General features: G+C 43.7%; 1 protein-coding gene across 1 annotated transcript in view; it reads right to left on the minus strand.

Moving 5' to 3' along the window:
* Positions 1-265: 265 nt before the first annotated feature.
* Positions 266-18,334, minus strand: part of gpc6a (glypican 6a) — a 109,479-nt gene continuing 91,410 nt past the window's right edge. Inside the window, exons 7-9 of the mRNA XM_056608103.1 lie at positions 3,248-3,378; positions 905-1,080; positions 266-632 (exon numbers count right to left, since the gene is read on the minus strand). Coding sequence (XP_056464078.1) covers positions 523-632; positions 905-1,080; positions 3,248-3,378 — 417 coding nt within the window. The 3' untranslated portion in view covers positions 266-522. The remainder of the gene's footprint in view (positions 633-904; positions 1,081-3,247; positions 3,379-18,334) is intronic.

Raw genomic sequence — 18,334 nt, forward strand, 5'->3', positions numbered from 1 at the left:
TTGTCCTGACGTCCTACATCGGAAAAAGGTAGTCTGACGTCATGAAAAGAACACCATCTTTGTTTGCAGCGTGTGGGACGTTTACGTAGGGTTTTACGGAGAATGGCAAACACATGGGACTTAACCCCTTTTTTTTCGGGGAACTTATTTCAGTAACGTGATGGAAAAGATTAATATGATAACGATCATATAAGAAAAATTACAATGTTTAAAGCAAAAATAGGTGGTTTTGGATTCACTGGCTCATTAATGATAAAGCGATTGGTTTTGTGACTACATATTTATTGTGGTGCTCATGTAAATCCAGTTGATCATGATAAAAAAAGGAAATACTGCTAAATGTATTTAATATGTTTTGAGAAACATATTAAAGTAAACACCTTCTATATTTTTTACGTAGAATTTAGATCATACTTGAAGCTTTCTCAATGTATTTACTACATTTAGCCTGTTGTAAGACTCTTTATTCGCCAATTTTCTTCAAAGTTCTTCCTACATCATAAGAATGTAGGATTCTGCAATTCAACATAGGCCCAAGGGACACAGGGTTGAGCCTACAGAGCTGTTCTTTGTCAGTTGATGGAGGGCCTCGGTCGGTGACACAGTGGCTGTGTAGGGATAGGTGGTTGTATCTGTACACAACGGAATAACATGTTCAACTTTAGAAAAGTAACATTATTCATTTGTTTTGTTATACATTTTACAAATGTATCCAGTATTTGTCAATCTATTAATATTTAGATTTTGAGTCAAAAAAATATGATTATAATTTTGTTTCAAAAAATGTATGAGATATACTCTAATTTGTGTTAAAACCAGATTCCTTAATTATTCAGCCTACCAAAATAAAATAATAAAATGTGTACCATTGTAGTTTCTGGCCTCACCCATATAAAAGACTTACTTGAGTCCTGGAAGTAGATGTCGTTGCCGTTGTAGGCACTCTTCAGCTTGTTTGTCATGACGCGGAGGGCCATGATCTGCTGGCGGATGAAGGAGTTAGGTCTGGTGATGTCCAGCTCCACCTCAGGGTTGTGCAGCTGGTTTGTCAGACCCTCCCTCACCACCTCTGGGAAGTACCTGTAAAACCAGGACGCCACGCGGAAACAGTCTTTTAGGAACATGTGGATATAGTCTGGGGCAGATTTGAGCATGATTGGATGGATTCCGGTCAGCTCTAGTCCTTCCTACTCTAATACATCCATGCTCCTATTGCAGAAACAAAATCTCCCATCGCTGACTTCCTGTGAGCAGTGTACAAACAGTAAACAGTCCCCCGTGCAACAATAATTCAGAGAAGAGCAAGAAGAAGAAGAAGAAGAAGAAGAAGAAGAAGAAGAAGAAGAAGAAGAAGAAGAGAACAATTACAATTACGCCAAGGCGAAAAAAATATAGACTTTCTTTTACAAATAATTTGACATAATTATGCAATCACATCCTCCCTCTACTTTGCCACTATCTGCACACTCAAAGCATCCACCTCCACACATTCTCCCTGTTCAGTCCTCCTATATTGGAACCTCTAAGCAAACTACTATGAAAAGAATGTTACATGATAAATGCAGAATGCAATAAGGTATGGCGGTGGAAATTCAACAAAAACCTCTAATGGAACAGAAGAATGTTCATTTTCAATGAAATTCTTCTTAGGATTCAATTTGTTTGATTCCTTGGTCGTTTGCATTATGTTAAGAGCAAGGAGCTATTACTTTTTTTCAAATGTGCTCTACAAAAGCAATTTCCTCAAACCTATTTTTGTTAAATACGTAACATAAGAATGACTCATTGTCGAAAAAACCTTGAGAGAGCGTCTATTAAAGATGCACCATGTTCTCTTTGTGTGGTTGGCTGCCATTAGACTGACATGTTAACATGTTCTATTCCCTCGCAGGTCCCTTGTGTCAGGGATGGGAAGACGCCTGATGTGATCAGAGCGCTCAACCTAACCACAGGGGCTGCAGATGGTTCGATCCAAGACTTAAATGCATCATGCATCGATGGATTCACTCAATCATCATTAAAGTCCACCCAAATATTACTCTGAAAAACTGAATGTGATGTTTCTCTAATATTGTGTATGATTTGACGACCACATGCAGCCCTCAACTCATCAAACCTTACATTTTTGTCCGTCTGTCTGCCCATCTCCATAAACCATCCATCTCTCTCTGTCTCACCTTCCAACTATCCGTCTGAATCTATCTGAAACTATCTATCCATTCATCCATCTCTATATCTTTACATCCATTAATCTGCCTATTTCTCTCTCTATCTATCTGACACTCTCCATACATCCATGCATGACTTTATGTATATATATACACACATATATATATATACACACACATATATATATATAATATATATATATATATATAATATATATATTATATATATATATATATATATATATATATATATATATATTCATGTATCCATTTGTCTACTTCTCTCCCTCTCTCTACCTCCTTTCCTTCCTCCCTCCCCCTGAGAGTTTCAGTGAGTAATAACAGCCAGGTGTGTGATGGCCTGGGCAGGGCGATCCTTCACACCCAGGGGTGGTCCTGTAGACAGCCCTCCTACACGTCTGTCTGAACTGCCTATAAACTGAGGTGTATTTCTTTGGTTTAGGAGAGCAGCCGGAGGAGCAAAGGAAATTTCCATAAGACATGTTGTTCGCAAGACACTACGACACTGTGAGCCTTTCGTTTTTATCTATAGTCACCATTTCACTGTTTGTGCCTCGCTTATCCCCCTTGAGGGAAGATGAGACAGCCTCGGCTGACTCGCATCGATACAACGAGCTACATCCTGAGATGGCCGGAGGGAGTAGAGGCAGCCCTATCTGCACCCCCAAGGACGTTTCCCTGCTTTAAAACTGAGGTTGCCAACTGTTCGGGGCTCACTACGGTGCTTCAACTTGTCGTGTTGTATGGCCTCTCTGCGCAGAGACTACTTTTATCTTATTCTTACCCTTTATTACAATAAACTCTTTAAGTTCACTCTGAGGAGGTGGTTGAGGAGGAGGCTGTACAGGAGGAGGAGGAGGTAGTGGAGAAGGAAGGGGATGGTGCTGGAGATGGAGGAGGAGGTGGATAAGGAGGAGTTTGAGGAAGGAGGAGGAGGGGGAGGGGGGAGGAAGTGGTTGAGGAGGAGGTGGAGGTAATGAGAATCTTGCACGCCATGTTCTTCAAGCGGGGTTTCCAGGGGGGGGGGGGGGGGGGGGAGGGGTGTGTGATCTGCTCACCTGCCCCTGGCATGACTGTTCCAGCAGCCCTCCTCGTCCGGCTCGGTCCGGTTCCCACCGGAGCAGATCTCATCTGGCAGTTTGGACCAGAACCTCTTTGACTCACTTAGTTTCTTCTTGATGTTCTTAATCTGCAGCGGTATCCAACATACACACACACACACACAAACATGCAGGTTAGTGAGTTGGAAAATGTAACAATGTAGGATTAATGGAGCAGTGCATTGTGGGTAATAACTTTCTTTTGTAACTTTCTTTAAATTCTCAATGACTTCAAATGAAAGTATGTGACTTTAAATCCCAAAACCTTGTAAGACCAAATGGGAGTTGGGTCTCATTTAAATATAATTTGGGTACACTACTTGCTACTCTATTGAATTTGAATAATTGCACATGGGAACCCAAAGTGACAAAGCTGATGGACTGCCTTGTGAGTCTTCTGTACTAAACTCTTCCTGGCTAATTCATCCAGAAGGACGCTAGGTTTCAACATGGTCCTTTGGCACCAGGACTCCACCAAACCCTCCAACCCCCCACCGAATCCATCTGGTCGCTGCATTGCAAGAAGGGTGAGCCAATCGACTGAAAGCTCCAGAACGTGACTTCTATCCAATAGCAGCAGATGGGGGTTCACGATGCTAAATCTAACTTCAGCATTGCGTTAGCATCAACTTAAAGGGGACCCTCAAACTCGGCTGTTTTGTAATATACTTCTGCTTCAACAAACGGCTTCCTTTTGCAGCACAGTTTCAGCTTAATGAGTCAATTGACATGTTTTACTTAGTTATGTTGTGGAACATATATTGTACAAGTTCATTTTCAATTTTATGGACAATGGAATATTTCACTGCATGGGATATGGTAAGAGCCTGGTTATACCATGGAAACGAACAAAGATTCCTTTAACATTACCATTTTGAGCTTACTGAGTAAATTGTACAAACATCTGCAAGAATGTACCCAGTACGTAAAAAGATGTGCCGTGACGCTAAAAGAAAACTGTTCCGATTGAGGTTGTTAATAGGTTACAAAATGCAATATTTAAACTTAAATCCAAACAATTCCATCGTTTCTAGGTAAATCTGACATACCCTTTATCAATACATAGAGCCACGAACAAGAACTATTTAAAGAAGTAATTTATTAGAAAGTAATCTTAATTTATAGATAGTGAAACTTTACCAACATAAACCTTGGATACCTAAAATCGTAAATTTAACTGACGGGTAATAGAGGTGTTTCATTGAATTGCTAGCCTACTGTCCGAGGAAGTATACAATTATATCAGAGTTATATCATCACGATCACAATTACATGATACTTTGTTAAGTAGTGGTGGAGGTTGTTAGTATTTCAGCCATATTTTCTCTGTATTTACCCCTAACTTCAGTTGTAATTACTCAAAAATATATCTTTACAATATATTGACCAGGTAAAAACTTGCTTATAACGAGACTGTAAACGGAAGGGTTACCCAATACAACACACTTTAACTCACAATGGCAACTAATACTAGTGCAAAAAACACAATGACCGCAACACACAATCACTTTAATACACAACACATAATGCTTGGGACACACCACCACTTCAACACAGGTGACTACAAAACACAACAATCGAAGGCGCAAATACAACTCACAACATCAACAATCTATGCATTGAGACCAAGAGAGAGAGTGCGAGAGAGATTGAGAGAGAGAGAGAGACAGAAAGAGAGAGAGGGAGAAAGAAAGACAGAGAGAGAGAGAGAGAGAAAGAAAAGGGGGATGGGAGATATTTGAAACCTAGAAATAACAGTTTTCCTTCAAATTGCATTTCATTTTCTCCAAAGAATACAGAACCTGAATAAGTGAAATTACATCTCTCTCCCTCACACACACAAATATCCCCCCACAAACAAACACACACACACACACACACACACACACACACACAGACACACACACACACACACACACACACACACACACACACACACACACACACACACACACACACACACACACACACACACACACGTAACTCTGTATCCAGCCACACAAGAGATCTGTATCAGGAGGGGATAAAACGGAAAGTACAGGCAGAAAGTGATGAGGCCCTCAGCATGACAGTGGATCTGCTCTCATCTGAGGGGCAACGTGGTGTCATGGCAATTGCGTTGCAATATAAACGTTGCGATGACTTGTGTAAAAACGTTTCAAAAGGGCCCATCTTTTTTAACCCGATGCGCTTGTGGAGAAGACGGTGACATGTGTCAGTTTTAGATAAGAGATAAACACAGCAGAGGAAGACAGTGTTCCAGTTTTCAATAGAAGACACTCTGCTTCCGGTTTGAGACTTCTGGCATACAAAGGAAAAAATCCGCCTTGGTAATGGGGCAGAAAAAATAAAGAAAACGATTTTGAGTGTCAACAAGCTTTGATTACAGTGTGTTTATTTTACATCTGCTATAGCTATATATTTGATAATTGTGTGTGTGTGTGTGTGTGTGTGTGTGTGTGTGTGTGTGTGTGTGTGTGTGTGTGTGTGTGTGTGTGTGTGTGTGTGTGTGTGTGTGTGTGTGTGTGTGTGTGTGTGCGCGTGTGTGTGCGTGCGTGCTGTTCTATTGAATATCAGCTAAGCTGTGATTCAGTCGTAGGTATGAGGCCGCAGGAAGATAATTGCTCATTGCTGTACACTGTGTTCTCTATCGTATCGAGACCATCTCTCCACTCCGTAACATATTCCATATGTAGAGATGGGGGTATAACCCCCATCTCTGCTAAGGACCGTGGATGGGCTTTAAGACACACCGGCACGCCCGGTCACGCCTACCCCCATCTTATAAAACACCTGTGTAGACGTGAAGATGTAGACGTATAGATCAGTGATTGTTTGATCTCCACTGTGAAAGGTACCGTGTGGGGTTGTGAATAGATGAACGTGTATGGGTTACAGCCAGTGCTGGATTTGTAAAGTTGACCCGGAACGCAAAGGGGGAGTTGATCCGGCGACTTAGTACGGGGGTTATTGGTAATTGAACAAAATAAAATACAATGCCTACTAGGGTTGTGCCGATGGTCGATGTCATAGTCCGTCGTGATGGCTGACTGACGATGGAGGGCCACCATCGTGATGGCACGCCCCCCCCCCCCCCCCCCCTGTCAGACACACACTAATCCTAGTCTCTTATATAGTTAACCTAAATACTTTGCAGGGATTTTTCTGTAAATTTAATTGAGAATATAACTGATGCATACGCATGCTATTTTAAATAAGGCAGCCTTTACCAGAGACGTGACGTGTTAGTCTTCCGCGATCTGAAAGCATTTCTCGAGGGGGATTACACAGTGCCATGTCGCCAAACTATGACTGTACGGCTGGAAAAAATGTACAGCGAAGCAGCAGCCTCCCTCCGTGAGATCCTGTCCTTAGCGGAGAAAGTTGCCATCACCACCAATGCTTGGAAAGCGTTGATTACGGAGTCGTGCGTGACAGTGACTTTTCTATCGAATGGGTTGTGCAGAGTGAGATCCTGCAGACCTGCTCAATACCAGAGAGACACACTGCGGGAATTTCCGTTTCCAAATATTTATTGAAAAACGAAAATCTCTGTTTTAGTGTGTATGTTCAATTAAATGTTTTTATATCTGAAACAAATTCCATTGCTAAGAGGAGGTGTAGGCCTGTGTCCACAGAGCCCCGCCCGTGCCAAGGTGAAGGTTTCCCTAAGGCTCTACAGAGCCCTACGCTGGGCTCTGGGGGTCAGTGACTCACCGCCAGATCGTATTTACAGACGCATCCCTAGCAGGCTGGGGAGCCGTACACAAAGGTCAGGGTATCAACGGACCCACGAGGGGCCGCTTGGGGTCTAAAAGTATCAACTTGTTGGAGCTGAGGGTGGTTTGTCTAGCCCTAAAGCACTTTCTGCCGCAGCTCAAGGGTCAGCATGTCATAGTCAGAACCGACAGCATAGTGACAGCTGCCTACATCAATAGGCAGGGGGGTTTGGGCTCCCCAACCCTCTGCAAGCTGGCAACTGCTCTGTAGCTATGGGCTCATCCTCAGTTCAGTTCACTCAGGGCCTTTCATGTGCCAGGGCCCCTAAACGTGGCGGCGGACATGTTGTCCAGAGGGGGACCAAGTCCAGGAGAGTGGAGACTCCACCCCCAGGTGGTCGAGGGAATCTGGTCCCGATTTGGCAGGGCAGAGGTCGACCTGTTTGCGACCAGAGAATCTTTTCATTGCCCACATTTCTTCTCCCTGAGGAACGACGGTCCTCCTCTGGGATGGGATGCGCTGGCGCGCCCTTGGCTGCAGGCCCTGCTCTACGCCATACCCCCATTCACCTTCCTCCAAGCCCTTCTGCACAGGGTACAAATGGAGAAAATGAGGCTAATCCTGGATGCAGTTTTGGCCTCACATGTCTTGGTTCTCGACGATTCCTACCCTACTAGAGGGTCAGCCATGGATGCTTCCTCTCAGGAGGGACCTCCTGTCTCAGGCAGGTGGGAAATTGTTCCACTCCTTTCCAGCAGGACTGAGGCTGGTTGCCTGGCCCCTGAGAGGGACCGGCTCCTGGCCCTAGGGTTACCAGAGGCGGTGGTGCGGTCGGCTAGGAGGATAAGTGAGCTCCATGCGGTGTCCGTCCACAGGGATTGCTGTACTTTCTCTCCGGAAGGGTCAAAGGTGGTTCTTCGCCCCAACCCAGCCTTCTTCCCCAAGGTCCTGTCTGACTTCCATCTGTCCCAGAGCATAGAGCTGCAGTCCTTACCTGTCTCAGCAGCGGACCAGCTAGCACTCTGCCCGGTAAGGGCCCTGTCTGAGTACATACGGCACACTAACCCGCTAAGAAAGTCAGACCAGCTCTTTGTGTGTTTTCACACTAGTTGCTGGGGTAGACCACTGTTGAAGTGTTGACTTTCTCACTGGGTTGGGGACACCATCCAGCAAGGTTACACCCTTTCGGGCGCTCCTGCACCCTCCAGGATTCGAGCACACTCAACCCGCAGCGTGTCAACTTCTTGGGCTTTGTGGTGGGGAGCCTCTCTCGCCACCATATGCGCAGCAGCCACTTGGTCCTCCCACTCCCCGGTCACCAGATTTTACCGCCTGAATGTGGCAGCAGGACCCTTCTTTGCAGAGTAGGTACTTGGTGTGGCTCGGACTCAGAGGTAACTCTGAGCCCTCAATTGGTCAGCTTTGCATCTTGCAGGCAGACCTGGGCTGCTTATCTGCACAGAGTTGGCCCTTGCGCCTGGCGGGGCTTTACCTGGGCTCCGGCGTTAGGTTGTGCGTCTGGCAGACCCGCCGGAGCAGCCTTCTGCCTTTCGGGCTTGGCCTTTTCCTTCACACTGGCTTACTACTCTTGGTAAGTGTACACGTTACTGCAGCCCAGCTAATTTGAATCATGTTAATTGATGTCTTTAGTTTTTTTTTCATTTTGCAACCAGTGAAAAAGGAGTCTGTTGACCGCTTTGATGAAACGTGTGATTTCAATGGGTTTACGTCTGACAATTGTAAATTAAAACAACGGTTCTAAGAAACACCTATAAATTAGAGCGATACATGTATGGTTCAAAGTCCCAGTGCTGGTACTCTGCTGGCACTCTCTTTGAGAACAACTCTACAGTGGTTCTCAAACTTTTGCTGCTGGTGTACCCCCTTCGAGTTATTTTTTCTGCGAGGTACCCTCTTCACCAGGATAATTTTTTTCTTTTACATAAATAATGTATGTGCGTTCTATTTGCCAGTGTAAACATGAACATTAAAAGGGTGCAAATACTCATAATTTAGTGAGAAACATGGGCCTGTGCTTCATGCCACCGTGCTTATTTCTTCCAACAAAAAAAGCACAGCGCCAGGGGAGGGTCAGAGCATGTAGAGGGGAATCCCATCAAAATATATTCTTCCTGAAACTGATGACATTTTTGTGAGTTTTTACTACTTACTATTCTTTTCAATTTTCGGTTGTCTAGCTTTTCGAATTGAAACATGCTTATTTTTTTATTATAGTTAACTTTTGTGTGTGTGTGTGTGTGTGTGTGTGTGTGTGTGTGTGTGTGTGTGTGTGTGTGTGTGTGTGTGTGTGTGTGTGTGTGTCTGTCTGTCTCCATGCATGTATTTATCTGTGTAAATGTGTGCACACGCTCATGTGCTTATTCTCCCAGGTGTGTGCATGAGCTATGTTCCCTGGGCGTTGTGATGTGGCAGCACCCAGGGGTGATGAACACATGATAAAATCAGCCAGGCAGATTCATGATGTTAACAGGAGGACAATGACACCAAGGTGACTTCACACCAGGTGTCATCACACTATATAACATCACACCCAGGTGACCTCACCTCATCTTCCACTTCAATCACATTATAGTTAACATCCATAATAAACCAGGACTATATCCTTCGGCAACATAACGCTGTACTACAACTATAATAAATTCTAGTTGTCAATCCGAATAATTTTCATGATTATTGAGTACAGATATGCATCATTGCGGAGCAAATAGAGGTTGGGACCCATTTGAACAGAATTGATCACAGAATCTGTCAACATGGAGACCCGGCCTGACCGCTAGACGTGTCCGGCCCCCGAGACAGAGCCGGTAGAATAGGACACCAAAGAAATAATCCTCACACACTTTTCACAGGCTCGTTCCTCCACCTTTCCACAAGCCTACCAAGTTCTTGGTAATAAATTATCTGTATTTAGAACAAATAACCCTGCTTTAAGAAGACATCCTATCCAGCAAGCAGTGTTTTTAAAAGACAGTCCAAATGGTTTTCGACAGTGGTTTTTAAACTTTTGATTGGTGAATGGTTGAAAGACTTCAGCTGTCTGCTCTGCTGTTTCTCTACAGACTGTGTGGCAGTTTCAACAGTTCTGCTCTACTGCATCTGCCCTGTAACAAACTTACAGTGATGTTCACAAGGATGTTTACCACAAGGCTTGCAAAGAGCTTCTCAGCAATACATGAATAATAGTCTAGCAATACATTTTTCTTCATTTTCTTTAGTCACAATACATTTAATGATACGGTTGCAAAGTTCACTGAATAAATAATAACACAATGTATATGTACAGTGACTCATCATGTATTAGGGTATAATGTTAGGGTAAATGTCGATTCCTTCGATGTGTCGTGTCATTGTCTCAATTATGGTCTCAAACCCTTGAAAAGTGTCGCTGGTCTCTCAGTTGGTTGGGTGAAAAAGAAGGAGAGAAAATGAAAGAGAATCTCAGACGGTGGCATCTGGCGCGCCGACACAAGTCTGGCACTTGTCCAGCACGGCACACGAAGTCAGGCTCTTCCCCTCAAATCCTACCCTGCACATTCACATCCTTCCACCGTTCTTTCCCTCTTTCTTTATTTCTTGCTTTCTTTCCCTTTCTTTCATTCTTTCACTCTCCATCTCTCTTCCATTCTTATTTCAGTGTTTAGGTAAACATTAACACCATCTCCTGTATCTATTTATCTGAACAGGATCCTCTGTGTCTTGCAAGGGGTCCCCCAATGCAGCGTGCTCGTGCAGACCTGCATGCTGATGCAGCCCCAGTGATTGTAATTAGGTCAGCGCAGCCCGCCACAGTCCGCCACTTCAAACGCCCGCAGAGCTGCGCTCCACTTCAGAGGCTGAGGCTCTAGCCGGGGGCCGCGCCCTTAAGTTAATAGATGTGACCTTTATTATCTTCACAGTTATTATACATTAAAGCTCAGACGTTAGACGTTAAAGTAATAAGATGTTAAAGTTATTAGACATTGCCATGATAAGACGTTCAATTTTTATATGTTCATGAGTAGTTTGTGAGTTCAGGTTATCAGACGTTAAAGATATGATACTTTAAAGTTGGTAGAGGTTAATGGTCTGATTTATTAGACGTTAAAGTGATCAGACCGTTAAGTTATGATTTGGTAATGTTATTACATAAAGTTACTTGAAACTACGTAAACTGTGTTAGACGTCAACAGTATTAAACATTACATTTGTTGCATGTTAAAGTTATTAGGAGTTAGAGCTTTTAGGCGCTTTTAGATATTAGATGAAGAGGAAGCAAGTGAGTGACCTCTCTCTTTGTTATTACAATAGGGGGCAGCCATTCATCAATCTCTTCCTCTAATGTCCAGGATCTTATTAGGAATCAAGTTGGACTGTTGAGCTCTTTGAGCCTCGACCCACACACTAACTCATACAGACAAACACATTCACACATGCACAGAGACACACACACACACACACACACACACACACACACACACACACACACACACACACACACACACACACACACACACAGACACACACACACACACACACACACACACACAGAAACAAGCACACACACACACACACACACACACACACACACACACACACACACACACACACACACACACACACACACACACACACACACACACACACACACACACACACACACACACACACACACACGCACAGTCGCTTCTTAAAGCCTCTCTGTTCATGCCTTGAATTCTCCTTCTGAAAGTAAACACTGTGCCCCATCAATCCCCAAACACCAAAATAATATATTCATGAGAGGTTTGAAAAGTGTGACTAAAGCAGGGGCTGTTTTAGTGCCTCCCATCTATTCTAAACAAACCCTATCCTAGGTACTGCAAGCACAGATGGACATTTCACACACAGCTGGTTTTCAGTGGCTGGTCCCTGGGGTGAGGGCGCTATTTGCGGAGAGAGGCCTCGTGGACAGATGCCACACGGCAGGTAAAACAGGATCTCCAAGGTAATCACTGGGCTGGTGGGCACGTTAAAACCACACCAGCAGATTATATATGCACATGTTCCTTCCTAACAGCCGCAGCGCACCACCAAAGACAACCTGTACTGCATGATGAAGGACATTCGTACTGAACAAATTCAGAAAGACTCGCATGCATGCATTAGTGCACACACACACACACACACACACACACACACACACACACACACACACACACACACACACACACACACACACACACACACACACACACACACACACCAATGATGCACACACACAAACACAAAACACACAAACACGACCGAAGCACGCGCACACACAGACTACTCAACCAAATATCTCATCAGTCATGGCAGACTTGAACAGCCTTAAGGGCCAACTTGTGAAACATATTTCTAGTGTCAGAATACATACAACGATCAAAAGGCAATGCAAGGCCATGAATCTCTTTTTGGTTCATGTGTTCATGGTAATGGGTAGGTCACTCTGTTTATTTGAAGGGTTTGGTGAGGTTGTGTAAGGGTGTGGTTTATTTGTTTCAATTAAAGGGATACACGAGATATCTGTAAACTACCATTAGCACCCAGATTCAGACAAGTTGTTTAATTCCAAATGTATCATTGTGCCTCCAGAAGGGGGGTTTGCAGTTAAGCATCAGCTCTAAGTTAGCCGCTTCCATTGACTTGCAGAGTTACAATAGCCTTGCTCCTGTTCATGTGAGGGGAATACACTTTTAATGAGTTTCTAAAGATTTCCAATGTGTTCTAATAGGAGCTTAATCAAGCTCCCAAGTTCCAGTAACAACACCACCAGATTGTAGTTTGTCTAATAAACACACATACATTTCTGCACCACTTTGGACTATTTAGGCTACTGTTATGCTGCGCTGACAAGTTACCCTCCAGCCTACACAGTCAAAAGCAGCAAATCATATAATTGCGCAAGCAGTGCAGCAGAGGTAACTTTATTATCACAGGATCTAAAATTGTGTTGAATCATCTGTGTGTGTGTGTCTAGACAAACTAGAATCTTGTTGTGTTGTTACTGGCACTCGTTTAGAATAAGCGACTATCCGGAACACATTGTTGGAAAGTAAAAGTAAAAAAAATAAAAGTAAAATTGAATTCCCATCACATGAAAAGATCTAGGCTAATGTAACTCAGCAAGTCAATGGAGGCGGCTAATTGAAATCAAATGCTAACCCCGCAAACTCCCCTTTTGGACAAACAATGAGGGAGTTATAACTCATCTGAATCTGGGAAAGACAGGAAAACACCTATTTACAGATAACTCTGCATATTCCTTGAAAGGAAGTTTCATGTATATTAGATGTTCATGTGGTTAATGTGTATTCATTACTTAAGGTTTAAGTTATTGGGCTTGAGGTACATACACACACAAACACACACACACACACACACACACACACACACACACACACACACACACACACACACACACACACACACACACACACACACACACACACACACACACACACACACACACACACACACACACACACACACACACACACAATTCTAACCCTATCCCTAATCCACTGGATGCCGGATAGAGTAAATTCATTCCCAGTTACCAACATGTCCTCTGTCTTGATGAGGTTATACCGTACTTTGTACCTCTGCGTTGAGGAGATTAATTAATCAAAGAACAACAGGCTGCTTACCCCGTTTAAACCCATGACATGCTTTCATATTCATTTGAAATGATGGTGTATTCGTTAGGCTTCCCACCGCCACGCAAAGTCATCATCATGAACTCTCATTAACCGTCTGCCACCTGTTGGAGATCATCCTGATGACTCTCCCTGCATGACAAGAGGTTTAAACCGCATTAACGCCTCCTACCAAACCTGCCAAAGACATCCTGGTTACACACATTTCATTGGCTGCATCAATGGTGAGAATATGGACATTATGGAACCCTATCTTGCCCCCATTACAATTTACTTTTACACCGTGGATGTATCGTTGCTAGTTTGCACCGGGCGTAAAGCAGACTTTCCTCGCACCGCTAACCTCGCACCATAACATTTGCGTTCCGGCGCAAATGATACATGGTGCTCTTTCAGTGATCCAAAAAGCAATCATGCCACTGACTGGCAAATACTTGGTCGAAATGCCCTAGCAGTTAGTGCAGTTGGTGTTGCTCTTTTGACGTAGGCCTACCATGGTCGGAACTGCAACATAAGCTTACACACACTTAGGCTATATACAGCACAAACATACAAACGATTAGCCTATTTGAAATATTATGATGTCAAAGGTTGTAAAATTACATTTGGAATTGATTGTGGAATAACTGAATGCGGGTGATGTTTGGCGCGCAGTTCAACAATATGTGTACAGCCATCTGTTTAAACAGACACATACTTAACGTGACGCATAATACAGTTCATGGCAATGTATATTAACGGGGTGACACATGCCTATTATCAACACAAGTCGATAACGATAATGCATACAATATTGGTAACAAACGGTGTTTGTTAATGTATACATAAACCCTGCCAAGCCGAATCCCCTCAAGAGCTCCCCTGCTAAGGCCAACCCCCAACTCCCAAACCCTGTGACACTACAATATTACATGATACAGATATCTATCTATACATTATATCATCTTATATTATTTAGATATAGAGCTCCAAGACTCCCGCCGGAGCTCCCGAAGTTTTGTAGTTTGTAGAATATTTTATTGAACGGATGATATTAAGAATCCTTAACGACTGCGTTGGTTTCTCTGACGTCTCTGGTACTTCCAACACACGTAGAGACCGGCCATGGTTGAGAAGGAAATGGCGTTCACAAGAGGAAGCCTCTGTCAAACTCAAGCGACCACGCAAACAAGCGACCAATTTTTTTGTTGCGAATGTAGCATAACAGAATCGCTGGGAATTCCAGAGTGAAATGACAGCGCAGTATTTTGAGGGCAGAGGCTACCGCCTCTTCTGTCAGCCAATCAGGAACTGAGGAATCAAACTCAATTTTGTTTCATTAAAACTTTGTTTCACACACAATACTATTCTCTCTTACACACACTACTATATTCTCTAGCATAAACAAGTATACTCTCTCACAAACAATACTATCCTCTCTCACAGACACTACTATATTTTCTTGCATAAACAACTATACTCTCTCACACACACTACTATTCTCTCTCACATACACTAATATATTCTCTCACATACACGACATAACACATAATACATACATGTAAAAGGAGTATAATGGTGTGTGTGTATGAGTATAGTGGTGTATATGCGAGATTATAATAGTGTGTGTCTAAGACCAAGTATGAATTCTGTTCCAGGCGGCCCCTCATAACTCTAGGACAGACGCGCGCACTCGCACATGCATATGCACGCACACACGCACACACACCTATGAGTAAGAGAGGTGGACAGAATGACAGTGGATTCGATACATAACCCAGTCTGGTTGTTAGGTTGAACAATATCACAAACCCATAAGGCAGCAATCATCTCCAAGCCAAACCGGTGTTTCTTGGGAAAACTAAGGAATCAAGCCCTATTGTTGGTATCTATTATTGTTTATTTCCAGATTTTCCGCTTCACATGTGCTGTTTACTGGTTTGCATTCCAAACTATATGGGGCCGTAAATCATTACCTGGACGAGCGGTGGAGCAACCAACGATAATGCAGTCATACCGTCCTGGCAAAATAACGCAAGGTGTTGAAATATAGGTACAATTTAGTGTGGAATGAAGCCCAGACTATACACTCTCTTCTGCTTCTGCAATAAGGAAAAACACCAGCGTACAGGAATCCAGGGAACCCGTCCAGCACTGGAGCGTTTTTATGAGCCATCCGTGGAGGGATGATGCTGACGATCCGTCGACCGGACGGGACACTTTCATTCTGGTCCCCGCAGACAGCGGGAGGTCTGGTCGGATCAGATCAGATGTGAATTCACGCTGCAGAACGGTGTTTGGTCCAGTGAACTACCGCAGTGCCCGGTTGCATTATTATGTTTCACATCAGTGGTGGGATGGCTTTAAAATGGATGTGTGTAACAGTCGGAAAGTTGGAGGAGAGATTAAGGAGTGTGCTGGGGGAAGCATTGTGTCCTGTGTGGTGGGGGGGGGGGCCTCAATCACAACGCGTCACCTCTGACTGGATTTCAAGATAGTATTATGATATCTTACATTTTTGTAGTGTAGTTGTACAGTGGTTACCCCCAGCCAAAAGACTGTGGGTTTGATCCCCAATGATCACAGTCTATCTGTAAGCCTTCTTGAGCAAGAGGTCGTAAGCCCTACCTGTCCCTTAATGATTTGTATCTAAAATTCTCTGTAACTCACTTGACATGCTGCCTGCTTGAATACTAAATAGTTAACAGCAGAGCAAAACCTGCATTTCCCTGTTTAAAGATTTATTTAATCTTAAATGATGTTTCAGACAATCCAGTGTAATGTCTGCTTATTCACAGGGTCATCCTGAATTATTAATGTAACTGTGGACCGGATACAGCCTGAAGACTATCTGATTGAGACAGATACAACCGCCTCAGCAATCAGCAACCTGTGCTGTGCGCTGTTGTTTACTGTCTGTGAGTGTCTCCCAGACCACCAAGGCAAGCGTTTAAAGCCTCTTCATAAAGTCTTTCTCTTAAGTGTTCTGCACCATCATTACATAAAGCTGCAGCATCAGAATGCACACGCTACCTCTCACACTAATACCAAGTTCAGGAAACCATTTCCCCACTACCTCCACCATAAGAAGGGATCTGGTAGCCTGCCTGGCCCCTCGATGTTATGACCAAGAGCTGTTGTTGCTCATCTGTCTGCGGAGAAAAAAAAACGCTTTTCTGGGGAATCGCTACCTAAATGAATTGTTTACTGTTTCCCGAGTGTGTCCATGCGTGTGTTGTGATCCGACTGGGATGCTTGTTGGCTTGAGGCCTCGGAGTAGCCCCATAGCCTCCTGACCGACGACCCTATAAAGAACGCACATCTGCTGGAGAATATTGAGCTCAGCAAAGAATACATTAACGGCTGTCTGTGTGACAGCAGATTGCAGCCGTTGGTTCGAGATCCGCCCGTACCTGCTTCCTGAGCACGTCTGCCGTCGTAGTGCTATGCATAATTGAACAGTTGCTCCGGAATGCTAGCAATGCTAGAGTGCAGTGTCTGTCGCTAACTGCTGATGCGCCAAACTATTGGTTGGTGTGGTGGAATAGCTGAAAGACTTACGGTTTGTCTGTCTTGTCATTGCGGAGAGCTAGACGGTTCCAACACCACTCTTGATTATAAAAACTAGGAAAAAATAAGAGGTATGACTCCCTTACCGAGGGTTATAATTTGCAATCAGGTAGAAAAAAAAAAAAGTATATGGAGATGAGGCTGTTTGTCGTCAAGTGATTAGCCGAGGCAACGAGAGCCCTCGTCTGCCACACCGGTCAGTGAACATTGTTGTTTTTCCAAACTAACAATCAGACAAACCACTTGATCTCCCGATTTGAAACCCTTTGAGTCTAACACACACATTCACAGAAACCCACAATACAATATAATATCACACACAAATACGGGAGTACTTTCCCATGCTCTATCCCTCACACACACACACACACACACACACACACACACACACACACACACACCCCCCCCCCCCACACACACACACACACACACACACACACACACAAACAAAGTAACGCACGATGATGTAAATTACATTATTATATGCGTTAATAGACCCCACGATATTAAAGCTAACATAAGTACCTCATTGGACCACATATTTGTAGTGCTAACTACACTCTGTTTCTGTTTCCACACTTGCTCAACAAAACACTGTTTGAGATTGCATCTCGGTAAATCCGACCCTGTGGGCGTGGCTTCTTTACCATACCCAAACCAAAATAGACTGAATCTGTACCTGCAAATGCTTTGTTAACGACCTCCAGAGTGCATGTCTGTTTACCTTGTATCTCTGAATAAACCACGTGTTGAACCCTTCCCACTCTCCGAGGCATACCAAGCCCCGAAACCATGACATCAGAGGCTTAAGCTTTATCAAACGACACACACACACACACACACACACACACACACACACACACACACACACACACACACACACACACACACACACACACACACACACACACACACACACACACACACACACACAAAGAGGCTAACAATTAAAGAAGTGAATGTTTATGAGATGGGAAGTTAGACCCTCTTAGTTTCCACATGGTATTCATGTTAAGTAGAGGAAAAACAACTGAGAGAAATGGATAGACATGAGATAGAGTCAGACACACACACACACACACACACACACACACACACA

Source organism: Gadus chalcogrammus, chromosome 14 (genome assembly GCF_026213295.1).
Source record: "Gadus chalcogrammus isolate NIFS_2021 chromosome 14, NIFS_Gcha_1.0, whole genome shotgun sequence".
Classification (NCBI taxonomy): domain Eukaryota; kingdom Metazoa; phylum Chordata; class Actinopteri; order Gadiformes; family Gadidae; genus Gadus; species Gadus chalcogrammus.